This window comes from Phyllostomus discolor, chromosome 8, assembly GCF_004126475.2.
Source record: "Phyllostomus discolor isolate MPI-MPIP mPhyDis1 chromosome 8, mPhyDis1.pri.v3, whole genome shotgun sequence".
Taxonomy (NCBI): Eukaryota; Metazoa; Chordata; class Mammalia; order Chiroptera; family Phyllostomidae; genus Phyllostomus; species Phyllostomus discolor.
Window position 1 is genome coordinate 112735876 of NC_040910.2, and position 26548 is coordinate 112762423.

Genomic DNA, 26548 nt, shown 5'->3' on the forward strand with positions numbered 1-26548 from the left:
GTGTGGCCTCCGACACTAGCTGGGCCATCAAGGTCTGGGGTCAGGAGCACAGGCCTGCTCAGAGGGGCGTGGGAATGGGTACCCCATGAAGAGAGTGTCCCCCAGAAGGAGACAGGCGAAGCGGGAGTACAGTTGGGCCCTGGACTCGCTGCCAGGGCGACCCTTCGGCAGTGGGAGAAGGCAGTCAGGGTCAGGCCCCTGGAGGGCCGGCCACACCCCACTCGCCATCGGCTTCGGCGAGGTTGGTCCACCAGGAGGGTCCTGTGGGGCCCCATCTCCCAGGACCGTGATCTCTGGAACCTTGGTGGGAGACAGAACCCTGTCCAGGACCCTGTGGTCCGAACCCTGGCCTTGTCTGTGACCGTGTCTCCTGGCAGCTGCGGAGGGCAGTGGCCACTCCAGGCTCGGACGTCACCTGGAAGGCATGTCTGGGGCTGCTACTCTCCAATCCGCTGCCAAAGAAAATATTTTCTGCAGGTTTCTTGCGAGCTGAGAATGAAAACACGACACCCGGTGGGAGGAGCGGGGGGAGGGAGGCCTCGCTTTCTCCTACAGTCTGGAAGACACAGGGATGACACTGCTCAGGCGCAGTGGGGACCGCAGGTCCTGGGGGCCGAGTGGGGGCTGGGTGGTCAGTGCCCCCCCCTGGCAGGCCGAGGGGAGGCTGGGAAAGTGCACGCTCTAAACAGGGAAACAAGGTGACCGCGGCCAGGCCCATGCACTCCCTGAGAGGGACGCTCCGGAAATGACCTCTTCAAGGGGGCGCCATGAGCTCCGGCTGAAAGTCAACGAACGGAGAAACCACAGAACCTTCTACAAAGTGCAGACGCCAGGTTGAGCCCTGAAAGTTCAGATAAACAAAAAGAAAAAATGTAACCCACACTCATGCAGACAGAGCCACGTTAATACACACTCATCTACCATCCATCTTTCCACTGTGCACAGCTCACGCCCACACACGGGGCCAGTAACTGTATGTACGTGCTCTTCCGTAGCTCGCTCTTTTTTTTTTAACCCAAGAAGGTACCTGAGCATCTTTTCGTGTCATTAAATCTTTTCCTACAACGCCGGTTTTAACATCTGCATGGCGTTCTGATACAGGCTGTCCCCGGGAGGGGACAGGATGAAGTTGCCAAAGCAGCTTCAGGCCTGATGGTCCTCATAGCTCCGGGTCCCACAGAGCAAGCAGGTGTCCTTAGCCGTTACTATGGCAAAAGACTCGAGGGAGGCTCTGATTGGCCAGGTGTGGGTCCTAAGCCCCTCTTTGAGCCAATCATTGCAGTCAGAAGGCTTGAGGGCTCTGATTGGCCAGGCCTGAGCCACATGCCCATCCTGTAGCCAGGAGGAGGCTGAGGGGAGGGATGCTGAGCAGGCCAGAAGCAGCGTGCAGCCCCCAGACCGCAGACCCACAGGAGCTCTATAAGTTCATGTGGAAGAGACGTCCAACCAGACCGGGGCTGAGCCTACAGGACCAGGAGACGCAGCCCTCACCCTGAAGAGGCTCACAACTTTGGGGAGACCCCCAAATACACAAAACCCAGTGAGAGAAGCGTTACATGCCCCAAAATGCGACAAACACAACAGGAGGACTTGCTGCAGGAAGGACCTGGGTTTGAGTCCCATTTCCACCATGACCCTGGCCAGTCTCTGTCCTTCTCTGGGCTCGAGGCCTGCCACCTGCAGAGCAGAACAGTGACACCTGTCACACGCATGAGCACGGCGAGAATGCCACCTGCTGCCGGAAGAAGAGCCCCATGTGCACCTAGCAGGTGTTCGGTGGGCATACAGTGGGTGCTTGGTAGATGGTAGTTATTATTATGAATACTAGTATCTGTGCAGGGAAGAGAGAGATTCTGATGCATGGAACTGCTGCTTGGGAGAGGCTGAAGTGTGGACGGTGGATTCGCCACAGCAAAGGGTGCAAACAGCCCAGACGCCTGACAAACGGTGGCTGGATACAGAAAATGCACTCCATCCGTGCAAGGGACTGTTGTTTGGCCAACAGAAAGAAGTACCGGGTGGCTTTGCCACATCGAGACATTTATTGATGTGATGGTGGCAAGTCCCAAGCAAGGTTTGACAACCTCTCAAAGGCCAGCCCGAGTTCCAGGGGAGGGCACACAGCACACAGAGAGCCACTCCCGGACCTGTGGCCACACAGCTGGTCCCCCTTGCGCTGCCCAGGCAGCTCACCCGCACCAGGCAGTGGCCTTGAGACTCTCCCTTGGGGCCCAGATCCAACACCTCTGCTGACTGATTCCCTTTGACTGACAGCCGTGACTCTGATTTCCGGCTCCGGCAGGGAACCCCACAGGCTCCAGCCGCTCGGGGGCGAGCGCCGACCTCTGACCCGGCCCTCGGAGGACACCATGGGCGTCCTGCTGGGGAAGGATCGGGAAACATTTTTTCAAGCACAGTGTATCCACAGAGCAGGGCACAGATCTTAGGAGTCGAGCCCGACACATCGATGCAAGGTGGACACGACGGCATGGCCACCATCCAGAGCGAGAACGAACCATCTTCAGCACCGGAACAGCACCCCCCAGCACCCCCTCCCGGTCACTCCCCGGATTAGACCTCCGTCCTGACCTCAGTCCTGACCGCCGGCACTGGAGGGCTGCTTCGCTCCCTTCCAGGCTAGGTCAGACCACCCCGAACACAGGCCAGTGTTTCCAAAAGCCTGTCCAGTCACCTTTGCAAAGACAGCTTCACTCACACAAAATCACAGTCACTGCGTAGTTGGGTCAAGCTATTACTTTCACGCCGACAGTGTGTCCGCATGCATCTGTACGGGGGTGGCCACTGTAGGGGAAGTGTGAGCAGGTGGCAGCAATCTCGTCTATCGAAAGCGCTCAGCATCCCAGCATCGGTCCCGACAGTCCCCTTTGCTGCTGGGGGAGCAGCCCGGAGCAGCACTGAGAGCAGGCGAAATGGAGAGACAGCTTCTGCTGCGGTTAGCCAGGGCGAGCATGACCAACCCGTGGCCGGCAGTGAGCGAGGAAACCGCAGCACGCCACCGACGGCCGGGCACGGCCGGCCGAGCCTGAGCCCCCTCCCTGAGCGGACACTCTCTGGGACTCTGGTTCGGGGTCCCTGGGGTGAGACGTTTAAACCATTCATTCTTCTTGGTTACATCTGTTGAGCTGGTGTTTTATTTTCAGTGAAAAGCAAACCCAGTAGGGGATGCAATGTCAGAACAAGAGCCAGTTTTCTGGAAAGATGGCTACGTGTTCTTCATTGGGCTCGTTTCTCACGGACGGGTGAAGGTGGGTGACCCCCATTCTGAGACTGGCCCTAGAACTGGGCAGCAGCCAGCTGGGTCTGCAGGCAGCTCCATGGGCCGGGAGGGGGGGGGGCAGACCCTGGGTGCCCACATCCTGCGTCGGGGGGCAGGCTGCGGGGCGAGCTGGCTGGGCGCGCTTTTCCCAGAAGCGCTCTCGGAACACTCGTCTCTTGTTTTCCTGAGGCTTCCTGTCGTGGTGCTCAGCAAAGCCGAGCGTGCCAAACCTCCGCGATGGGGCTGGCGAGTGGGAGGGTGTTTGACTTCTGAGACGTTGCCCTTGAACAAAGAAAACAGGAGGGAAGGCAAGTCTCAGGCTGAAGGCTTTTAAGGGAATGAGGCCTGGTTGTTGCCCTGAAATATGCCGATGGCATCAGAACACCGAGCCCCACCTCCTTCTGGCCGCACCACTGCTGCCCGCCCCCCTCGGCGGACCCACGAGGTCTCTCTGTTGACGGTCGTGCCCAGGGCACCGCCGTGGCCCGGCTGTCCCGGTAGGTAGGGACTTCCTTGCCTTTCTTCTTGTCTCTTTTCCACTGAAGTCGCATCTGGGGGAAAGTTGCTGCAACGTGGGTGGTGTGTTTGGGCTTTGAAAACAAGAGACAGGGAGTGAACCCCAGCAGGCAGGGCAGGCACGATGTAAACACCTAAGAATCCTGGAAGGAGAGCTGTACCTGTTCTTATTTATTTTCTCTCCAAATGGGATTCAAACAACGGAGTGTCACTGGCTGTGCCAGGCACCGAGGGTAGACACATGCTTGAGGCCTGGTTCCTGCTCCTGAGCCACTTGTCTAATCAAGTAGACCGATGTGCAGACCATCCCTATCATAAAACAGGAAACACTAATATTCTCTACAATAACGTCCTATATTGGCTAAGATATTATAAGTAACTTTGACCCTGGCTGGTATGGCTCAGTGGATTGAGTGTCAGCCTGTGAACCAAAGGGCCACTGGATCGATTCCCAGTCAGGGCACAAGCCTGGGTTGCTGGCCAGGTCCCCGTTAGGGGGCACGCAAGAGAGGCAACCACACATTGATGTTTCCTTCTCTTTCTCCCTCCCTTCTCCCCTCTAAAAATAAATAAATAAAATCTTTTTAAAAAGATATATATAACTCTGCACAAAACACACACAGTCTCTAACAGTAAACTTAACTAAAGAGTCCAGAGGGAGGCCAGATTTGCTATCAAGGCCCTCCCCTCCTTTATGCATCTGCCTGTCTCTCAAACTGGACTACCTCATGGCCACAAAATGGCTGCCAGTGCACCCAGTGCACCCAGGCTCCATGTTTGCACATTCAAGCTTCTTTCTTCAGTCTCAGACCAAGTCCTGAACTTTGCTGTGGAGTGGTTAGTCATGTAACCATCTCAAAATGGGTCCTCTAGGCCCCCGTTGAGCTGTCCCCATGGATGATGCCATGTGCAATGAGGATAACTGTTCTTGGCCAGTTCTGCCCAAATTTCAGATATATGTGCAAAATAAAAGGTTCCATTATTAAATTTTGGGGCGATTTGATATACAGAAGTGGATAACTACAAGACTTCCGGAAAAGAGGTTCACTCTGCCTTTTAAATGCATGGTATGTAGCTGGAGCCCCTGCAGCCACTTTGGCACCACGAGGGAAGGCAGTGTGAGAATGAAGTTGGTGCTACAGGAGGGAGAAAGGGCAGGTGGCCCTGAACCCGGTCCTCTGGACATGGCTGAACTGCCGGCTCCACCACCCACGAGGCCCGCCCAGCCTCTGTACCTCCAGGCTGACACGAACGAAACCATCCCCTCTGAAGTTTGAGCCTTTCTAAACTGGATTGGCTACTCATCCCCCAAAGCACCCAGACCCACATGCCTACTCTCACTAACAGGGACCCTCGAGTGGGTCGGAGCCGAGGGAAACACCTCCATCAGGGCCTTTGGGGGAACAACTATGGCTGCCCCGTGGGGCTGGCCTGGGGCGGGCTGGGAGACAGACACCCCCACGGGAGGCTGCCGCAAAACCTCCAGGAAGCCGGGGTGAGGGTCCGGGTGGCGGGGCTGGAGGAGGGTGCCGCTGAGGGGCAGTCCCCAGGGGCCACGCTCGGCGCTACACTGCACGGGATGCAGAGAGCGGTGCTGGACACCAGCCCTGCTGGAGACAGGCCTGGGGCAGCAGTCCGGCTATCGGCAGCGACTTTCCCTCCCCGGCCCTCCCCTCCCCTCCCCTCCGCTCCCACAGGCCTGGAAGCTTCCCCACCCACTGTCCTCAACTGTCTGGCTGTGCGGAGGGGCTGGGGAGTCCTCCAGGGGTGGGGGACGTGGGAGCCCAGGTGGCTGGGCAGCCGCGCGGCTATGCCGAGGTCCGCCGCCTGGAACGGACGCCTCTCCCTGTTCCTGCCCGTTGTTCCCTCTCGACTGGTCCCCACCCAGGCTGACCTCAGCCCATCCCACCCTGCAGGCGAGCGAGCGAGCGAGCGAGCGGGGCCGGCCCTCCCCCACCTCCCCTCACAGCTGGTAGTTGTTACAGGCCCACAGATGTTTACCAACGGGATCGCTCTGCATCTTCTCTCCTCTGGCACACGGGTTCTTAAAGGGGCCCGGCTAGTTTTCCTCCTCCCGGGCCTCAGGGACCCCTCTCCCTCCGGATTCTTCTGGGGGGGGGGGGCATCCTTGTGTGGAGAGCAGGTGTCAGGATGGGGAGAGCTGGGGACAGCAGGCTGACAATTGCCTTGGCGGGAGACTGGCCCCTGGGGCCGTGGCGGCTGGACCGCCCTGACTGACCCCTTTCCCTCCTCGGACAGTGCTTGCCGCTGCCCCCACCCCGAGCAAGCTCAGGACAAGGCCCATTTCTGGGGGAGGCACCGTGCCCAGGTCGCCCTGACCCGACCCCTCCCTGGCGGGTGAACAAACACAGGCACCCCGAGGTGTGGGCCGCCTGCAGCCCAGAAACGCCCCCTGTGCAGAACTAAAGAGTGAAGCCTTCAAGCATCTTCAGAAAGTCTCTGCCCTCGTGCGAGACCAGGTGGGCTGCCTCTGCACGTGTTCCACGGGGGGGGGGCCCGGCCAGCCCGGGGGGTGGTCAGCGACAGACACGTCTTCCTCGCTGTTCCCCAGGCCGGGCCCCCGAGGAGGGCGGCCCTGCCTGGCTGCAGAGCGAGCTCAGCGCCTGCACGGGCCCTTCTCGCCCGCCCTGGACCCCCGTCAACGCCAAGCCTCAGGATCGTGGCCGAGCCTGAGTCCCAAGTGTGCGGCGCTGCTGGAACCGGGAGGGGCTGGGAAAGCTGGTGGCAGGAGAGAGTGCGGCAGTGACAACAAAAGAGGCATCGGCCCCCTGCCCAAGGAGGACATTTTGTCCTCCACCCCAAATTCATGGGTCGAAAGCTGCCCCCCCGGCCCCCACCCCCACCTGGGTGATGCTATGAGGAGGTGGGACCTCGGGGAGGTGAGTAGGTCATGGGGGTGGAGCCCCCACGAATGGCGTTAGTGCCCTTGTTAAAGGGACCAGAGAGCTCTTTCTCCCCTTCCGCCCCGGGAAGCCACAGCAGAACAAGGCAGCCGTGTGCACTAGGGCCCCACCAGACATCGGGGCTGCGGACCCTCGACCCCCAGCCTCCTGAGCCGTGAGGACGATGTCTCTATCGTTCGTCAGCTCTGAGTCCACGGTGCTGTGACGGCAGTCCGGGCGGTCAGCACAGGAGGGACTGTGGCCCGTGCCCGCCAGCCTCCAGGCGTCCTGACGGGCAGTACACACGACAGCCAGCCCCTGGAGAGAGGGAGGGGTATCCAGGCCCACTTTGCAGAGACCAAGCTGAGACTCAGAGAGGCAGGGCCTCCCACTGAAGGTCACACCGCAAGGACGCAGGGGTCAGGCTCGGAGGTGGCTCTAAACTGCCTGTCGCCGTCCCTGGCATCGGGCCCACCTGGACCTCAGGGGTCAGTCACCTCGCCCCTCTGTCCGCTGCTGCAGAGTGAGCAAGCACGGGTGTGGCCCAGGGGACGCTCCAGGGTGAGCAGGGACTCAGCTGGGGTGGAGGTGCTTTCAAACAGGTACCAGATGGGAGGGAGGGTGCAGGAGGGCGAGGTCAGCAGAGGCCTCGCCGGGGGGACTGCGTCCCTGGGCAGGCATGGGAGCGGCCCCAAAGCACCGCAGGGAGATGAGAAAGCCACCCGCCCTAGGAGATGGCCAAGGTCAGAAGCAGCCCTGGTTGCCATCGCCACCCCCTAAGTCTTTGTGTTGCCAAGGCAACGCTCCTCCCCGGGCTGCCCAACCCCGTCTGGGGTCTGCTGCGATTGAAGCAAAGCCTCTGGCACGTGGCTTCTGAGGCCGGGCTGGAGGCTGGTCTAATGGGGAACAGCTGCTCACACACCACACACACACGGAGTCCTAAGGGGCCGGCCTCGCTCGCCCCCCCTGCCCGCCTCCCTGCCCCCACGCGAGGTTCTGGGGGAAAGAGGCCAGCTCCCTCCTCAGCTCCACACTTGTGACGACGTCCCCCGTGTTCGGAGCACTCCTTGCCCAGACACCTGCCTTCTCCCACCCAGCCCCCTCCCTCCCCCCCCCCGGGGGGAGTCCAGGGAGCCAACGCGGAGCGGACCCCCCGGAATGGGGGTGGGGCGGGGCTGTGGTATTTATTGCGACGCCCTAAGAAACGCGTTGTAGGTTTTTTTCTTCCTGGTTCTTGCAGCCAGAGCCTCTAAACCCTCTGGAGTTTCCCGGGTGATCGGGGTGAGCGGAGCATCCTTTGGTCTGGGTGCCGCGCCCCCTGCACCCACATCTGAGTTTATGCTAATGAGGGACTCTGGGAGGATGCGGGCCAGCTGCCAGAGGGCTGGACCTGTGGTTCAGAGTTTGGAACGTCCACCCCCACCCCCGACCTCAGGCGCAGGCAGTGACCCTTCGTGTCTCGGGAGTGAAACCAGCGCACAACCCCCGAGTGACGGGTCCCGGGGCGGGGCTTTCGCTCAGGGGAACGCGTGGAGGCGCTCGGGAGGGCTGCGCACGCAGGGAGGGCGTGGCACCCGCGCCCTCCCGCACCCCATCCCCCCACCATGCTCCGCACCTCACCCTGGGCATCTCCTCCATCTGGCTGTTTCTGCACGAATCCTTCTTACGGCAGACCGCCAGTCCTAAGTCCAATGTTCTCCTGAGCTCTGGGGCCGCGTTAGCACGTGACGAGACCTGGGAGGGGCTGTGGGAACCCTTCCCCCACTCGCCTGGGTGTCTAAGTGGGGTGGTCGTGCGGGGGAACGCGCGCAGCCGAGGGACCAGTGTCAGGGAGCTGCCTAGGGGCGCTGGGAACGACGCCCAGACGCGGTGGAGGAGGGAGAAAAGCTCCCGTTTGGCGTCGGGAGCGCTGCGCCAGCGCAGGCGGCGACGCACGCAGGAGCTTCGCGGGCGCGGGAGGATCCCTACGCCGCCACCGCAGCGGCTGTTGCGGGCGCCGACCTGGGGTTTCGCGCTCGAGTGCCCGAGGGTCCTGGGGGCTCAGAGAACACAGTCTTCTGACTCCCCGGGCCTGGGCCCCCCGAGAATTTGCGCCACCAGCAAGTTCCTTCCCCGTGCCGACGCTGCCCACGGGGACCCCACCCTGAGAACCGCGGGCTCGCACCATCTGAGCCGCAGCTGCCCTAAGCTGGTCCATCGTCTCAAAGCTTCCCGCTCCCTCCAATTTCAGCTCCAAACGGCACAGCGCTGACCAGGCCGCACAGGTCCGCGCCGACCTTTGGTTTGAACGCACCGGTAGACTCTCCTGTGACAAGACGCGAGGGCCGACCCGTTCTGCTGTGCGACACGCATTTGCGGATCCGACCTCTGGAGTTGGGGGATTGGGGCGGTGGGGGCGGAGACCGGAGCCGGGCAGGCCACGCCCCGTGCAGGCGTTGTTACAGGGGCCGGTTGGAGTGTGTCTCAGGCCGGGGCGGGGCACCTGACTCGGCACCAAAGACAAAGAGGCGTTTGCAGAAGTCTGAGCCCCCGATTCCCCAAAATGGGGTGGGAGGCCCAGCAGCCCTGGCCCTGCCGGGAGCCGGTTGGAAACACAGACGTCTGAGCCCCTTTGAGCAACAACCCCCACATCTGGGCTCCTCCCAAGAGCAGAGACCTGAAGGATGCACAGGAATTAACCTCGTGAAGAGGAGGAGAAAGAATGTTCCAGAAAAAGAGATTGTATGCATTCTAAGCAGGAAAAGGGTTCCTCAATGAAGGGCACTCTGGCTGTTCTCCACCCCTGAACTGGGGTGGCCCACCCTCCGGTTTGCCCGGTTTGCCCTGCAGAGGGCCCCAGGGCGTGGCGGGGGCTCCTCTCGCTGGTGACCCTGGGGGGCTCTTTTGCTAAAATTCCAAGAACAGATTTGCTTTTTGTCACATCAGCTCCGGCTGCCATCGGAGCTGTGACGCCAGGGCAGCGGAGTCGGGGACAAGGCGGTGCCCAAGTGGGCCCCGTAAATAGGGGGTGGCTCGGCAGGTCACCCTGACTCCTGAGGCCTGGCCCTGGACCTGTGAGGGAGTGGATCTGGGGGGCGGAGGCCCCTGGTCTGTGGTGACTGGTGACGGCGGCCCCAGGGCATCCACACCAGCCCCGACCCCCCCCCCCCCCCCCAGCAGACAGGCCTGGCGTCCAAGCAGCCCTGGTTCGGAGGTGGCAGAACAGGATGGGGACCCGCCCCCCTGCCCCGCAGGGGTGAGGCTGCCCCTAGGGCTGAGTGGGGCCCTGGGGCGCTGCAAGCCCAGGGGAGGCAGGGGTGGGCAGCTCGCTCCCGGCCGTCCTGCTGGAGCAAGTTCCCGTCAGAAGCCAGGCAGGGCTGCCGTAACTCGTGACTCGACCCCACTCTCCCCGCCTGACCCTGGGCTGTGCCCTGGGGCCCCCGTGCTGGGGCCCCTCAACCCCTCTGGACTGACCGACCTGCCTCCCCGGGACCCCGAAGTCCCTCAGGTTGGCAGCTTTGCCCTCGCCCAGACCCTCTCCTGGACACCTCCTTCCTTTTCTCTCTTGAGGTCACAGCCCACGGGGGTCCCCACGGCCGACACCAGGGCCGCATCCTCCCAGCTGCTCTCCCTCCCAGTACGTGCTGTGCCATCCTTCACGCCACTGCCGCCCATGCTCTCCGCTGGCAGAGCCCCCAGGCCGCTGGCGCCTGCCTGGCTCACCCCAGGGGCCTCCCCAGGAGCCTCTGCCCCGCTGGCCGCAGGCACACCTGGGGCAGGCACCCAGGCAGGCAGGGGCGGGGCACGGGGAGCGGGCTGCAGGGACAGAGAGCCGGAGGCAGCGCCACATTCTTTCCAGCGTTTTGCAACTACCACAGGCTTGGCTCCCCGCTGCTGGGACTGCCCGCCCCCCCCCCCCCCCCCCCCGCCCAGTGACGTCCTTTCGGGAGACCAGTTGCTGCCACATCCCACCGTCTCGGTCCAGCTCGCACGGAGGCCCAGGGCCGGCCCCCCTCTCTCAGGGCCGCGTGGGTGGAACACAACAAAGTCACCTCGAATTCCAGGCATTTCCCGGAACCGCAGGCACGGCGGTGGCCGGAACCCGGGTGTGGGGTCGGAGTGGCACGGAGAGGCATCTGAAGGGCTCTCAGGGCCTGAGCAGCACGGGGTGTTCAGTGCCAGAGTCCCTGCGGGGCCCCTCCCCCAACAGGGGCTCTGACTCGGGTCACGGGCTCCCCAAACCAGTCACTGCGGCAGAGAAAATGGGGCTCCCGTGGCCCCTTCCTGGGAGCACTCGAAGGTGCTCCCCATGCAGCCCGGCACACTGGGGCCCGCAGACGGAAGGAGCCAGGAGGAGAGTGAGGGACAGTGAGCTCTGGGGAGAGGGCGAAGACAGCCGTCTCGGGATGGTCACAGGGGTGGGGGACAGTCCCGTGACTGTTCCCCAGAAGACCCCTCCTCTAGCGCCGGCTCTCACCTGTGGGCGACAGGAGGCTGCGCTGTGTGTGTCACCCTGCCCCTGCTCCAGCCACAAGGGCCTGCTCTGCGGGCTCTCCAGGTGGCCTTGGTGGCAGGAGGGAGGCTTTGCAAGGGCTCCCTGGGCCTCGCAGCTGAGCTGCTGGGCTCCGACACCCGCTCGCCAGCCCTCACCTGGCACCGAGTGAAGGGACCGGAACCTGGCACCAGGTGGGGCAGCCACGGCGACCCTTCCGCTAAGGAATTGACATTTACTGACAGTTTAGAGGGGCCCTCCCCATCCCCCACACCACCCCGGCTCATAACTCGAGGCCCACAGTGGCATATGGCTAGGAAGGCTGGGGTGACAAACTCTAGGGTGACAGCAACCTGCGTCTGATGACGCGGCAGCGCATGTCAGCCGACCCTGGACCACCTGGTCTCCCGGCTCCTTAATAACCCCTTGTACCAGTTACCGCCACCCCCCCTCCAACAGACAAACACCCCGCCCAGCCCTGCCCTTCCGTCCGAGGTGCTGGCCCGGCTCCTGGCCAGTCTGTCCGCGGTTCCCGAGCACCAGAGCGGGGCCCGGGGCCAAGGCGTGCTTCCGGTCCCTGAAACTCGGGGCTCTGCTGGTGGTTCAGGGGCTTTGACATCCGATGGAGGAAGTTTCCGCCAGGAGACGCCTCCGAGTCGCACCGAACTGAAGGCAGGCTACGCCTCGGTGTGGGGCTCCTTGCACCCTTGGGTGAAGAAGGCAGGGTCGAGGGCCGTGCTATGCCCGGCCGGCCTGGCCCTGACCCTCAGGGGAAGTGGCTGCCACTCAAAAGGGCCGGGTGCAGGGAAGGAGCTCAAGACTCCTCAGGGCAGCTCCTCAAACCAGAGCCAAGGGCGCCCTGCAGGGCTGCAGCGTCCTGGCGGCCGGGAGCCAGGGCCCTGAGCTGGCCGGAGGAAGATGCAGGTTCCTGGACGGGCCCGTCTTTGCTGCTGAGGGGCTGGCTGCAGGCTGGGGCCACCCAGCGGCCGGAGCGGCAGTGCTCAGGCCCGCTCTATGTCTGCATTCTGCCGCGGTGCCGCCTCCGCTGTGTCTGCTGGGAGTTCCTGGGAGCGTTTCCTTCCTGTTTTTTTTCCTGCGACAGCGGTGGCGGTGGGGGGCGGCAGTGCCATTCAAATACAGCGGCTTACAACACACCACGGCTTTGCTGTGGAAGTGGCCGTGATGGTGGGCGAGGGGCTGGGCACGGAGTCCGAGGCCGGGGCCTGGGGTCCCCCCACCCCCAAAGGGTGGAGCTGTGCTGGGGGTGGCGGTTGAGGGGCTGTGTCTCTGCTGTTGTTTTGAACGCCCCTGGGGAAGGAGAGTGAGTGTGTGGCGGGCTCCCTGCCGTCCGCGCTGCCTAGGTCTGAGCTGCCCCCCCCCCCCGTTGGGTGAGCTTCCTACCGCCTCCCCTTCCAAGGCTTAGCCAGAAGCGTGAACTGGGCCACCCGGACGCCCCTGCCGGGGTCCCTGTGCTGGGGTGTGTGTCACGAAGGCGCCGGGACAGTTGGGGATGCCTCCCCTGCCCTCGGCGGGCCGGCCTTCAGCGCCCGGAACCTGGAGGTGTTATTCTAATGGGATGTCCCCACTGTACCCCAAGGCGGGTCCCCCTGCCTTTGTTTGCCTCCATTCCGCGGGGCACCCAGTACCTGCTTGCACAACCTTCTTCCCCCCACCTACCCCGTCGCGGGTTTCTTATTTGTGCTCAAGTGCCTCGCCGATGGCCATCTACGTTGTTTCCAAGTTTTCGCCCTGCCGAAGAACACCGACCTGACGATCCTCGTCCCTCATCTCTGCGCACCGGGAAGGACGTACGGAGGAAAGGCCCGCGGCCCGCGCGCCTGCCGGTCCTTCTACCGGGAGCACGCCCCCTCCTGTCCCCAGACGCCGGCTGCGGCTCCGCGTCTATGAGCCGAGTCCGGTGTGACGCGGCGCTGGCCTGCACCCCCACCCTCACCCCTACGCCCGAAGTCGCCCCACTTGTAAATACCCGGGGCGTGTCTCCTTGTGACCACTCACTCGCCTTGCCCTCCTTGTGAGGACGGGCCCTGGGGCCCAGCACACCCAACCCCTGAGCGCGGAACGGAGTCGATAGCCCTTCCTGCATGAACGAGAGAAGCTGGGGACCATGACGCGATTTTAATGATCGATTGTCGAAAGGGACAACGAGTGAGCGAAAAGCAGCGTGGGAAGTCGGGGCAGGGGGGAACGGACACTCCACTGCTCCTCTTGTAGCTTCCCAACTCGCAGCGGGCCGGGCAGCGGGAGAGCCGGAGATTCCTGGCAGGCCCAGCCGTGTCTTTGCGCTCGGAGAGATCAGCGGAGGCAGGGGGACCCCTGGAGGCCGGTCGCGGGAGGCGAGAGAGGGAGGAGCTGGGCTGGGCTCTGGGGGCGGGGCCTCGCTCCTCCGCCCTCCTGCCGTCTGTGAGGGCGGGGCAGCCTCGCGTCTAGTCCAGGCTGGAGGAGTTGGTCAGGTAGAAGGGGCGGATGACCACTCGGAATTTGCTGAAGGGCCCTTCCGGGCAGGGGAAGAAGGAGGTTCTCCTGGAGCTCTTGCTGTCCAGGGCGCTGGGGACCGTGGCCTTCCCGCCCCAGAAGTCGGCGACATCGGCCACGAAGCGCCCCCCGCAGAGCATCAGGGCTTTATTTTCGTAGCCGATGGTGGGGTTTGAGTAGCCCGAGTTGGAGAGGCCCAGGACGGGGACCTCGTCGGAGGAGCAGGAGAATCCGTAGTTCCCGCAGCTCTGGACGGTGGGCAGGTAGAAGAGAGACCAGGAGACGCGGCGGGCCTGGAAGAGGAAGCTGGGGTGCGCGGGGGTCTCGAAGGACTGGTACTGGTTACGTGGGTAGGGGGTGTAATAACCATATTTGTAGGAGGGGTAATAATCATAGCTGTTGGTGTCTCGCGAGCTCTCCTCCAAGGGCGAGCTCCAGGTGGCGGAGGTGTACAGGCGGGGCCGGTAGGCGTCCTCGGTGAGGTTCAGAGCCCTGTGCTGCGCCAGCAGCCAGAGCGGCACGGTGTGGAACTCCAGCGCCTGCAGGAGCCGCGTCTGGAAGAGCTCGCGGTGGCTCCAGTACAGGCTCAGGTTGAACTGCAGCTGGAAGAGGTCCTCGGGCGGCATCATGGGGAAGCGGACCTTCTCCAGCAGCCCTTTCACGTCCCCGCGGCTGGCTCCCCTCTCCTGGCTCCAGGCGTCCACGGCCATCAGCAGGGCCACCTCGCTGGGCACGGCCAGCTCGCTCCTGGAGAGCAGGTCGCGGAGCAGGGCTGTGGGGGCGCGCAGCCAGGCCTCGGCCCCGGTGAGGGCCTCGAAGTTCCAGGCCAGGAACTGCACGCACAGGCTCTCCAGCACGGGGTCCCGGGAGGCCAGCGCGTAGGCGTACAGGTCCAGGGCGGTCTGGAAGGAGGGGTCCTGGGGGAGGAGCACGGCGAAGAGGCTCGCACAGTGGCGCTGCAGCCGCTTGGCCCCGAAGGCGGAGGCCAGCTTGTGGAAACACTTCACGTTGGACAGGGAGACGTCCACCCTTCGGGAATAGAAGTACCTGCGGGGCGGGGGAGGGGGAGAGCTGAGAGCCTGGCTCCACCCCCTGCCCCCCCCCCCCCCGGGGGCAGCAGGTACGCCCAGGGGCTGCGGCCCACCCCCCCCAACACGACCATCCCTTCCGTGTTTGCCAACGACCGGCTGACACCCGGGGTGCTGGCAATTTCAAGAGGCATTTGGTCCTCACCCTCCCCTCGGTTTACCTCCTGGGCCAGCCCACACTCCGATCTTGAGCCTGCTTAGAGTCGTGGGCACCAACAAGGGGGCGGACCCCAGGGCCCTGGAGGATGTCAGCGCACAGAGGGGCCCCCACCGCCTGGTCTCGGCCCCCTGCGTCACCACTGGCACACTCGCTGGTGGTCTGCACCAGGCCTCTGCAGGGCCCGGGGCACTGGGGTCATCCTGTCCGGCCTTCCTGTCGCCACACCCCTGGACAGACTCCATCAGCCCCGTGCTGGGAGCCCACGGGCAGCCCTCCCCCCCAGCACCCCACAGGGCCCAGTGCTGATGCGGGGGGCATGCCCCTGCCCCTCCCGGCCTTCACTGTCCCCTCCGAGCACCATGAGGTCCGGCCCCACCTGCCCTTGGCCCCTCTCCCACCCGCACGGCAGCCCCTGAGCACGGCCTGCCTGCAGCGCCACCGTCTGCTCCCAGAGCAGTCCCGGGACAGTGGCCTGGGGCCCAAGCCTTCTGGGCACTGGCCACCACCGTCATCAGCAGTACGCCCCACTGCGGGCCCTGCAAAGGGCAGTTGTGAGAGGCACAGGGGACCCTGCAGAATGTCCTCGTCACCGCCTCTGAATTCTCGCTTCGGGCCCGAGAGACAGTCCTCAGGCCTCTGGCAGCCGCACAGCCACCCCAGCCGGTCCCCCACCCCCAGGGCTCCCGCCTGCTCTGCAGCCTCCGGCAGGCACCCAAGGGGTGGCAGTAGGGGTCCCAACTGTCCCTTGGCCCTGAAAACACCCTGAAAGGCAGGAAAAAAGGACCCAAGGCTGGGATGGGGGTGTCCGTGGCCCTGAGAAACCACAGACACTGGCAGCGAGCCAGGTCGCTGGTGGAGGAATCAAGGGCAGAGGGGAGGGAGCGTCTGTGGGCTGGGCCCCGGGGGGAGGGGCCTGCTGAGGCCTCCTGGGGCCCAGACAGGACACCCAGCTCCCAGCAGCCTCTCTGCCTTGGCGGAAGTAAGGGGGTGGGGGGGGGGGAGAGAGAGAGCGAGTCCCCCTGAGCTGTGCGGAAGGGCACAGACACCCTGGGCTCACAGGCCTGGCCGGGCCCCCCCTCACTCTCAGACCGTCCTAGAAATAAACCCCGTTGGGTTGGGATGGCAGGGCCTAGCGACCAGGCTTGTACATTCGGCTGGAAAGAACCATTCTGATCTGTTCCAATCACCCTCTGCCTCCTCCTGGGTCCTTTTCAGCCGCGTAAAGCCGGGTGCGTCATAAGGAGGGAAAACAGTTTTTAATATACACGAGTTTTTTCAGTCCGTGATTTCCAAGCCCATCCCCTGGGAGACCCCCTCGTGGTGACAGAGTGGACACTCGCCAGCAGGGCGATCTGCCCAGGGCCGAGTCCCCGCCCCGAGGGCGCTCACCTGACCAAGTCTCTGACCACAGGCAGGCACTCGGCGTCCACCGCCATGGTGACCAGGCTGCCCGGCTCCTTCCACAGGGCCTGGGCCTCGGGGTTGCTGGCCAGGACCAGCCGGTGGGCGCACATGCGGGTGTCCTCACCGTCCTGCGCCTTCACCACGATGGACAGGTCGCAGCCCCGCTGGCTGTCAAAGATCCCCGCGAGAGCCGCGGGCAGCTCGCTGGACAGGTCCAGGGTGTGGGCGTCTCTGGTTTCTGAGAGGGGGCAGAGGGGGCGCACCACGCTCGGGGGAGAAGCTCACAGACCCAACGCGGGCCTGTCCCGGGCCGGCTCTGTGACCCGGAAGCACTTCTCCACCCTGGAGTCAGTGTCTTCCCTTAGATTGTGACCTGACCCTGCTGCATCTACTCAGAAAGGCCGCTGGGGGGCGGGGGGGGAGGGACGAGGGAAGGCCGCCCTGGAAGACGGGGTGCCCTTGCCCGATGTGGCCCAGGGTCCCCAGGTGGGCGTGAGAGAGCAAAGGACAGCCCCGACACTCGGACTCGAGTGGGAACACCAGAGCGGCCTGGGCCCCTGCAGGTCTGACGGAGCCGGGGCAGGCGGGGGCTGGGCTGTCTGTCTCCAGGCCTCCCCCCCGCCCCTCCCCCGCCCCCTGGGGGAGAAGCGCCCCAGCACATTCAGCGTGCCGCCGGCGGGCGAGGCGCTGCGTAACAGGCCTGGGACGGCGGTGTGAGCGAGAAGCCTGAATCTGTGGACGACGTGGGTGTTTGGGACGCGGCTCACTGCCCGACAGTCCGGGCACGGGGGGCGTGTCTGAGCAGATCCTGGGAAGGGCAGGGGAGACCTGGGGGCTGGCGGCCGGGAGGCTGGGTTCTGCAGGCTCTCCGCCCTCTCCCGCAGAGCGGGCGTCACTGGAGAACCCTCGTGCGGGTGTGTGGGGGCTCGGAGGGCTCCCCGAAGGGGCGGGGAGCAGCACGACACCCCCCAGGGGCCCCCCGCACGCACGCACCGTTGCTGCAGACGACGCCGGCGTCCTGGCTGTGCCCGCACCTGCTGGTCAGCCAGCCCAGGGACGAGCAGTTGGCCAGGGAGAGCTCCGTGCCCGCGCACTGCACCTCGTCCAGCATGACAGGGCCGGTTCCTGGGGGGGGCAGCAAGGACGGACGCTGGAGGGCGGGCCCCGAGCCCCCGGGTGCCGTGCTGTGCCCCGCTGGTCTTCGAGGAGGAAAGGCCGGGGACACCCCGAGTGGTGTCACCGCTGCGACACCGTGCCGTGAGCTGGCCCTCCTCCTGCTGAGGTCTGCCCGCCTCACGGGCAGTGAGTTACCGGCAGTCTCGGTCACCCCCTCACCCCCCTTCGTTGAGACCCACGGCCGCCGAGCCCGTGGCAACGACCTCCCGGCCCACGGACTTCCCTGCCAGGGGTGCGTGGCTTCCGGAAGGCAGAGGCCCAGCTGTGGAGCTCCTGGGCCTCGGGGCAGGGCCGAGCCGCTCCCTGCAGTGAGGCGCCCGGGAGCCTCGTCCCGGCTACGGGCAGGGTGCATGTGAGCGGTGGACCATTTCCACCACCGGCTTTGTGCGGTGCCGGATGCCTGCCAGTGTGCAGGGAGAGGGGGCCCTTCTCGTGGCCCCCCCACCCCCGGGGGACCGGCTGCTCGGGGAGAACGGGGGCCGGCGGGCCTACCTGGCCCGAAGGCGGCTCGGCCCAGGGCCTCGGTGGCGTTCTTGAATCCCAGGGCCCGGCAGACGACGCTGGCGTCCAGCAGGTCCCACAGGTTGTCACACACAGTCCCCCACTGGCCTTGGTAGAAGATCTCCACGCGGCCCTGGTTGGCGGCGTCCCCGTCGGCCAGCCGCATGTCACCATCGTTCTCACCTGCAGGGCCCCCGGGGAGCACAGAGGTCAGCTGGGGGCAGCCGTACACCAGGCAAGGGCTGCCCCAGGCGCATGGGGGTGCTGGGGGCAGAGGCTCCCCAGAAAAACCAAGTAAGGTGCAGAGAGAAAGGAGGTCCCAGCCTCACGCTGAGCTTCCAGGACCCTGCCTGCAGCTCCCCGCCTGCCCCTGCCGGAGCGGACAGGCCAGAGGGCGGGCGATTCCCAGCTGGGGGGGGGGGCGCAGCAGGCCTCGGCGGGTCCACTGGGAGGGGCAAGGCCTCCAGGCCTCAGGGGTGAAGAGCAGGTGGACCGGCGTCCAGGGCACCGACCTCAAGTCCCCCGGGGTTTGGGACAACTGGGGCGTCAAACAGGAGAGGGTGCCCCGGGTGACCCTGGGGACCAGCGCCAGGCAGCATGCTGACGGGGTCTTCTGCAAGGCGGGCGGGAAGATGGCCAGGGGCTCAGCTCACCTTGGGTCCCTGCGACCAGCAGCCACAACCAGAAGAGCCGAGCGAGCGCCATGGCCTGGCCTGGGAGCCCCTCTCACGGCAGCGGGAGGCGGTGGCGGGGAGGAGGCGACAGAGCGGGAGCTGGACGGTCCTCAGACAGGCCCGGCCTCTCCCAGTGCTCGTGCTGCTGCAGAAGGGGCAGAGGGCGGCGGGCGGTGGAGGGTGAGTCGGGGCCGGGGGGGGGGGGGGTAAGTGCCCAGACAGAGGGGGTGGGCTGGGAGTGTCTCCAGGCAGCAGCACGGATGGAGCACCGAGGAGCCCATCTCAGACAAGCAGGCCCTGGGCGTGGCTGTCTGTTGGGGCCGGGGGCCGGGCGGGGTGGGCAGGCCAGGGCTCTATCTTCGGGGAAAGCCCGGCGGGAGCTCTGGGCCGATAAAGAAGGGAGGGGAGGGAGAGCAGGGCGGAGGCCACGGACACCCAACAGGGGTGACAGGAGGCTGGGCTGGCGGGTGGAGGGGGGGAGAGCGAGGGGGTCGGGGCTGAGGCGGGCTCTGACCTGTGGCTGGGGCGGGGTGTAGTGGGGGCAGAAAGCAGGCCGGGAGGATGAGCCCACCAGCTCAGTGTGGTGGGCCTGGCTCTGACACCGCCGAGGTCAGGGTCCGCAAGAGGCAGAGGCTGGAAGAGGCTGCGGGCCACCAAGGCCACTGGGTCAGCCGGGTGAGGGAGGGCAGGGCTCCCAGGTTTACCCCGAGTGCTCCCTCTCTGCCCCAGCCTGCTCGCTCCCTGCCCCCGCCCTCCCGGAGCCCCGCACTGGTCCTCTGGTGCAGTGGGAATCCTGTGACCCGGGACCACTCTCTGAGGCCCGGCAAGCAGGGGACGAGGCCGCTCTTGTGGGTGGGTGGGTGGCCCTGAGGCAGCCCCCCCGGCCCTCTGGCACGCCGACTTGGTTCACGGGTGTTAGTGGCGGTCCCCGGGCCAGGACTGCTCACACGCACGTGGCTCTTGGAGTCCTTCCCATGACCTCCGGGAGCTGCCCGGTGAGGCCCACCTTGCAGGCGCATGGGCCGGGGCCCAGTCGCCGGCTCCTGTCACTCGGCTGGTGATGGCAGGGGCTAAGGGGGCCAGCTGTCTGGCGTGCCGGGGCCTGTCCCGGCGTTAGCGCCGCAAGCGCCGTGTCCTGGGACACGCTCTGGCAGCCCCAGGCAGCCCAGACAGTCCGCCGCCCTCTGCACTCCCCCGGGACAGGCGCGCAGGGCCCTGGACAAATGGCCAGCCCAGCACCCAGCGCACAGAGTGCAGACGCCGCTGCCTTGGGGTGGCGGGGCCGGAGTTCCTGCCTGACCCCAGGGCTGCCCGCCCCTGGCCCCCAGGGCGCCTCTGTGCAGGTCAGGGAAAGGGGCTGGTCTGCCGGGCGGTTCGGCCTGCACAAGTCCGGGAGACGGACCGGGGCTGCATCCCCCGCGTGCTGGCACCGTGAGCCACACACCCGACGGCGGCGCGGCCCCCACCCAGTGACCCGGTGCAGGGAGAGGAAGAGTTTCCCGAGAGCGAGAGGCACAGCTCACCTGCGGGGCCGTGCGGGCCGTGCGGGCCGTGGTCCGGGGTCCCCCCTCCCTGCTGCAGGCTCCCTCTGCAGACTGTCCTCTAACCCAGAAAGCCCGGGGGCAGCCGGGGCCCGTGGGACGCGTCAGGAAACAGTCTAGTTTCGATTACCAGCAACCACGTGACGCAGGTTGCTCCTGGGGTTGGCGGCCCACCAGCCCTGCACACCCGCTCCCCCCAGTCAGCTCCGCTGGTGGATGCTGGTGTTGGCAGCCGCCCAGGGAGGCGGTCTGGTTGCCTCCACGCCCGAGCAAGATGCAAGACGGCTGACAGCCGCCGTGCAAGGCTGCAGACAGTTGCCCCCCCCACCCCCTGCCGGGCCAGCCCGGGGCGGGGGAGGCAGGAGGGGCAGGAAGCAGAGCAGAGGGGAGGCAGGCAGGGCGGCCTCCGGGGCCGAGGCTGTGGGCTCCCACCGAGCAGGCTGGACGCCTCTGGGACGGCCACTCACTGGCGAGGCTACCCCGCTCCAAGCTCCTGACGCTCCTCAGTTCTCGGAGGGAGGGGCTGCGGCCAGTGAGGCTGCGCGGTGCCTTGGGGGGGGCCAAGCTGTGAGACAGCACACCCAGGCCTGGCGCCCCCCCCAGGAGCTGGGCCCCCCGTGCAGCAAAGGCCGGGGGCGCCCGTCGGTGCTCGTCTCTGCAGGGTGTGCTGCCAGCCCCAACACGGGTTGTTGTCCCCGTGTCTCACCCCCAGCGGGGCCGGGGCCAGACCCCCAGGGCGCAGGAGCTGTCCTGTCCACCTCCCGCCATCCCCTCCCCCGCAACAGAAAGCCGGCACCTCGGCTGCCCCTTGGGGGAGCATTGCTCTCTCCCTCCCAGGCCACGTGGTCCCGAGGGCCCGGGCTCCCCCCGGTCTGACCTGGGCCGGGCAGGTCGGAGCCCTGCAGCCCCCTTGGCTGCACGGCTGGTGTCAGGAGGGGCTGGGATCCGAGCCGGCCGGCGAGAGGCAGCTGCAGACCCAGGGAGGGGGCGCTGCGGGGAGCAGGCGGCCTGGAGCTGCAGTCGCTGCTGTGCCCCAGACTGTGCACCCTATGGAAAAACCCCGGGGCGCATGCCAGTGAGGGTGGGCCGGAGGGAGGGACGCCAGGTCCCCAGGCTGTCACCCCTGGGTGCAGCCAGCCTGTGGTCGAGGTCAAGCCCCGGCTTCCGGGTTAAACGAGCAGTCGGGGTCCTCTTTTGCTGCTGTCACTTGGCATCCCAAGGGTCAGGATGTCCCCAGGTCACAAACCCAGTGGCTCTCAACCTGGTCTACCCATGATGGTCACCGGGGAGTTTTCCGAATGCCCAGTGCCCAGACCACGGAGTCACGCTCTCTGGGGTGGGCACAAGGTCCTTCCGAGCCCCCACCCAGACCCCCCTGGCGTGCGGGACCGCCTTGCCCCACCCCAGGCCACACAGTGCACGTGTCCTTCTGGGTTTGTGGCTTCAGCTCTCGTGCGTCGGTCCGTGGTCCACGCTGAGTCACCTTTGCGTGCGCCGGGGGACGTGAGTCTCCGCTCACACGAAGCAGAGCCGGCCCAGGCCTCCTGCGAAGGCGCCTTGGCCCCACCCACTTGGGGCAAAGGTCACGCGTGGGTCCGTCTCCGGCTCCCTGCGCCCTCGGTGTGCGTGCACGCCTGTGCGTGCGGCCCGTGGTGCTGCGTCTGGAAGTCGGACAGTGAAGTCCTCCGACCTGGCTCCCTCCTCAGAACAGACTCCTCCCGTCCACGAGGACGGGCTCTCGCGTTCTGCTCGTCCGGACCCTTTTTGTTTCTCCCGTCTGTGTCTCGCAGCTTCGGCACGGGGGTCTGCACGCCCCTGGTTGGGTTCCTAGCTGTGTCGTGTCCGCCTGGCGCTGCTGTCAATGAAATCGTGTTAAACACCTCCCACTTCCAACTGCTCACGGCAGCGACCCAGAAACAACACAGTTAATTTCTGCGTGCGCACGGTGCATCCCGCAGCGTGGCCAGGCTCACCGCTGCTCGTTCTAGGGATCGTTTTTGGAAGGTTTCGTGGGCTGCTCTACCCAGCCAACCCTGCCACTGGCGAGTGAAGACGGTGCGACTGTTCTGGGACCTGAGGGGCTGTCCTCTGTCTTGCCCGGTCGCACGGTCTGGCTCCCCCAGCGGGATGGCCGGGGAGTGAGCGGAGGAAGTGGCCGTGCACCGGTTTTACGACGTCCCCGAGGTGTGGAACGGTCTTGGAACAGAGGCGGGTGGTGGGGGGGGGGCGTGGGGGGAGCGGGTGTCCGCGCCACGGCTCCGCTCCGGGGACCAAGGGTTTCCCACCGAGTTCCCTTTGTTCCTAGTTCGGTGACGTTGTTGCTTGTTTCTCAGTCGTGAGTGTGTGTTGGATTTTGTCTTGTTTTTTTTTTCTTGTGGTTTTTGAGATTATGATATGGGTTTTCCTTTTTAGCCGGAAAGATGGTGATCGCATTGGCTTTAGGACACAGAATGCACAGGGTGCGAGGGCCGCGCAGAAGGCACCAGCCACGCAGAAGGCACCAGCCGCGCAGAAGGCGCCAGCCACGCAGTGTGGGAAACAGACAGGTTCACTGAAAAAGACACAGGACACAAGACACACTGCACACAGGACAAGGACGCCTCCGTCCCCTCCAAAGCGGACATGTGGGGACCTCCCACAAGTCCTCCCAGGCGCCGTCAGCTGCCCCGTCGTATTCTCCTGAATCTCACCGACAGTCTGAAATCTCTTCCCTTTCAAAGGGGATTTTAGTTTTGGAAAAAAACAGAAGTCACAGGGCACTGAATCTGGGCTGTAGGGGGACTGAGTCACCTGGGTGATTTGATGTTTTGCCAAAAAACTCTGCCTGAGACGGGATGCATGAACAGGGGCATGTTGTCGTGATGAGCTGCCGATCACCAGCGGCCCCCCGGCTGCGGCTGCTGAGTCAGCCGAATGGTTTCCGCTGGGGAACGTTCAAGCTTCACACAAAAGCTGATGCGGGTTCATCGCTCTACTTGCTCAGGCATTTTTGACTGTGACGGCCACCCGGCACACACGCTCACTCAGCCGCGTCTCCCGCCCCCGCTGACCAGTGCAGTGAGGTGGTCGCTGCTCACACACGTGTGCATTCCAGCCCACGCTCCTCGGCTGCCAGGTGACACCGATGCCATGCAAACCTGCTCGTTGTATTAACAATGGCTGGATTGTTCCAGACACGCCTCACGCTCTGGAATAAATAACACCTTGTCGTGAGGCATTCTCGCCTCCATGTGCCGCTGGCCTCGGCGGGCTACACCGCTGCTGGGGACGCCTGTGCCCGGCGGTGCCCCCCGGAACTGAGCTGGGGAGTATCCCCTGTGCCCCGAACCCTGACAGGTCCGTGTTGTCTGGGCACCGCCTCTTGCCCGTGGGTTTGGCGTGTTCCACCAGCACAGCCGCCGGGCTGGGTGTTTCTCTGTGTGAAGGTGTTTCTGTTTTGCTTTACTGACCTCTCTGAACGATTTCATGAAGGCACAATTTACCTTCAAGTTTACCAACTTAAAATGTGCAAGAGGACAAGATGGACACTCGGGGAGCAGTTAGCCGTTCGGGGTTCTTGCTGCGTGCTGGCCCCAGGGCACGCAGGGGCGGGTCACTGCCTGCGTGAGCCTGTGCCGGGATTCAATTCCAGATCCGGGGACTCCAAGTGCTGTCCCCCCTCCCATCCCCGCCTCTGTGCCCCGTTCCTGGAACCGCCCGGAACGCCCGGTCCTCCAGCTCAGCCCAGGGACACCGTCCAGGCCTTCGTGCTTGCCTTCCCTGTAGCACCGGGTGTCGCCGGCCCCTGCAGGCCCTAAACCCAGGCCGGCCCTGGGGGCTTCAGGGAAGGGGCTGTTGGCAGCTTTCTCTCTGGGGGGCACACGCGCCCCCTCCTTCCCCCAGGCTTGGACCCCTGGCCTTCCCCCCTCTCCTAAGCTCCCAGGGCCCTGCTTGTGCTTCTGAGACTTGTTTCCCGAGTCCGTTGTTGGTTCTGCAGCTCACTTCCACTTCCTGTGTAACTGTCTAAACAAAGTTTCTCTTCTAACTTGGGGGGAAAAAAGGAAGGGACTGCTCATCAAGTGCGGGGCCTGCAGCCGTGACCCCAGGCAGAGGGCCAGGGCCGGGAGCAAGTGCGGAGGGCACTGCCTCCAGGACAGGGGGTCGGCTCCCGGCTCCCCCGCTCCCCCCCGCCTCCCCTTGGCAAGGTTCACTCGGGCCAGACTCTGGGGACGCAGAGCGGGGACAGAGTGGGTCTCAGGGACAGGAGGAAGGCAGGGACACTGGCCTCTGTGACGCTGCTCCCTCCTGGTCTCCTCCTCCCAATGGCCATTTCTCCTCCAGCTCAGGCCCCCGGGGCAGCGGTCCCTCCCTGTGGGGTCCCTGAGGCTCCGTCACTGGCCCAGCAGACCTCCCTGGCCCACTCCCGGAGCTCCAGCTGCCCCGCCCCCCCCCCCACCCCGGCTCTCCCAGGGGCACGGGGCGCCGACCCAGCACCCCCGGGTGTGTGGAAGCACACCGCGTCCTCCCCACCTCTGCCAACGGCTCTACCGCGGCCTCCCTTCCACGCAGGAGGGAATCAAGGCTGAGAAGTCAGGTCCCCTGGCCGAGTCACGCAGCCGGCAAGGGCCCGAGCCAGGAGAGCAACCCGGGAGTGGTGTCGGAGCCCACACTCGTAACCACGGTGGCCCAAAGAGCACCCCCTTTTCCAGGAAACGCTGGACTCGGTGACTCAGTTTCCAGGGAGGCTCCCCTGGTCCGCGCAGGCGGCTGCCCCAGGGGCTCCCCGGCAGGCAGCACGGAGCCCAGGCCCGGCGCCCTTCGGCGAGGGGTCTCTCCTGTCCCCTGGCCCCGCAGAGCCCGGGTGGGAGGCCAACACAGAGCAGGGCACAGGCCGGACTCGCAGCCCCGAGCTTTACTGTTCACGGGACAGTGGCTCCGGCCAGGAGCTCGGGCATCTGGGTCACAGTGGCGAATGTGGCAGGCAGGGGGCTGGGGGGTGCCCTGGCCGTGGCCGAGGGGGTCAACATTAATGCGTCAGAAAGGTCTCAACTTGGTGACCCTCCCAAGTCCCCCAACCCTCCGAATCTCGCCTCCGCACTCGCAGACGCACGCAGCGCTCGCCGCGCCGAGGCCTTGTACTCTCTCGCTGTCTGCTCGGCGGCAGGCACACCCTGGTGAGGCCCAGCCGTGCGAGGGGGGGACCCACCCCCGGCTCCCTCCCGGCAGCTGTGTTCAAGCCCCAGAGCGGAGGCTCCATGATGCAGGCACCCGCACGGCCCAGCCAGGGCCGGGAAGACACCCTGCACTCTCCACGCGGGGGCATGGCAGCTTCTCTGGCCTGGGTCCCGGCTGACCTCTGTCCCATGTCCTCTGGGGAGACCACAGGAACCGAAACGAGCCAGAGTCTGAGGGGGGTTTCCTGGGGCCCCAAAACTCCCCTCGGGAATAAGAGAAGTGAAGGGCAGGGGCGGAGAGCACGGGGCCTAGCCAGCCTCGTCCCCAGCCGAGGGGCGGAGGCACCAGGGCCCAGGCTCTCCCTGGGGCTCGGGGACGTTGTTTTCCTTATCCTCACACCCCCTGGCCGAGGGCGCGCAGGTGCCGAACGCCGGCCTTCCCGCAGGCAGCCGCCCAGCCCCGCCTCCCTCGAGTGGGCAGCGGATGTGGGAACCGAGGACCCCGCTCTGTGCGGTAAGATGTGGCGGTTCCCGTCTATTCGCAAGGAAATTGCTTTAATATTAAAATAAGTTAATAATGCAAACTTCCAAGAGCTATGGAGCCGGAGAATCCTCCTGGAGGGAGAACACGGAACCAGCCGTGTGAAATCACGACTGGTTGCTGTGAGGTGTGGGGACAGATGGCTGGGCTAGGGACCCTGCGACATCCTGGGGGCGGGGCGAGTCCCCAGAGGCCCGCCCTCGCTCACAGCCCTGCATGGTCCCAAAGGGTCACCCGGTCCTCTCCAAGCTGGCGGGGGGCTTCAGCACCCGAGGTTGGGGTGGAAGGAGGACATGGGGGTGGCCCAGAGTCCCCGAGGGGCGGGTGCACGTGAGAGTCCCTGCCGTGTTCCCAGAGGGGCCCAGTGCTCCACACCCCCGGCTGGGGCCCAGGAGCGTTTACTGAACCCGAGAACAAAGGCGAGAAAAGGGAGGGAGGTCAGACGGGAGGGAGGGCGTGGCCCACACCGCGGTGCCCGCAATGACCAGCCTCCGCCGCCAGGTGGCAGCACAGGGGGCCGTGCAGCTGCGGGGACCGCCCCGCTCTGGGAAGTCCCAACTCGGGCAGGGGTGCCGGGCCCCGCCGGCGAGGCCTCTGAACCGGATACTCGCCTCGCGGTTCCGGGAGAGAAAAAGAGCCAACACACGCCA

General features: G+C 65.3%; 1 protein-coding gene across 2 annotated transcripts; it reads right to left on the bottom strand.

Moving 5' to 3' along the window:
• Positions 1-208: 208 nt before the first annotated feature.
• Positions 209-18807, bottom strand: LOC114503307 (galectin-3-binding protein-like). 2 transcript variants are annotated; one of them, XM_036034218.1, is made up of 7 exons: positions 18643-18807; positions 17981-18172; positions 17306-17437; positions 16298-16550; positions 13585-14707; positions 7790-7799; positions 209-220 (listed from the first exon to the last, which is right to left on the bottom strand). In XM_036034218.1, exons 1-5 carry the CDS (start codon positions 18692-18694, stop codon positions 13612-13614), a joined length of 1725 nt encoding a protein of 574 aa, XP_035890111.1. In that variant the 5' UTR covers positions 18695-18807; the 3' UTR covers positions 209-220; positions 7790-7799; positions 13585-13611. The 2 variants fall into 2 exon arrangements, with proteins under 2 accessions (XP_035890111.1, XP_028376620.1); XM_028520819.2 differs by lacking the exons at positions 209-220; positions 7790-7799 and having other exon boundaries at positions 13289-14707.
• Between the last annotated feature and the right edge of the window lie 7741 nt (positions 18808-26548).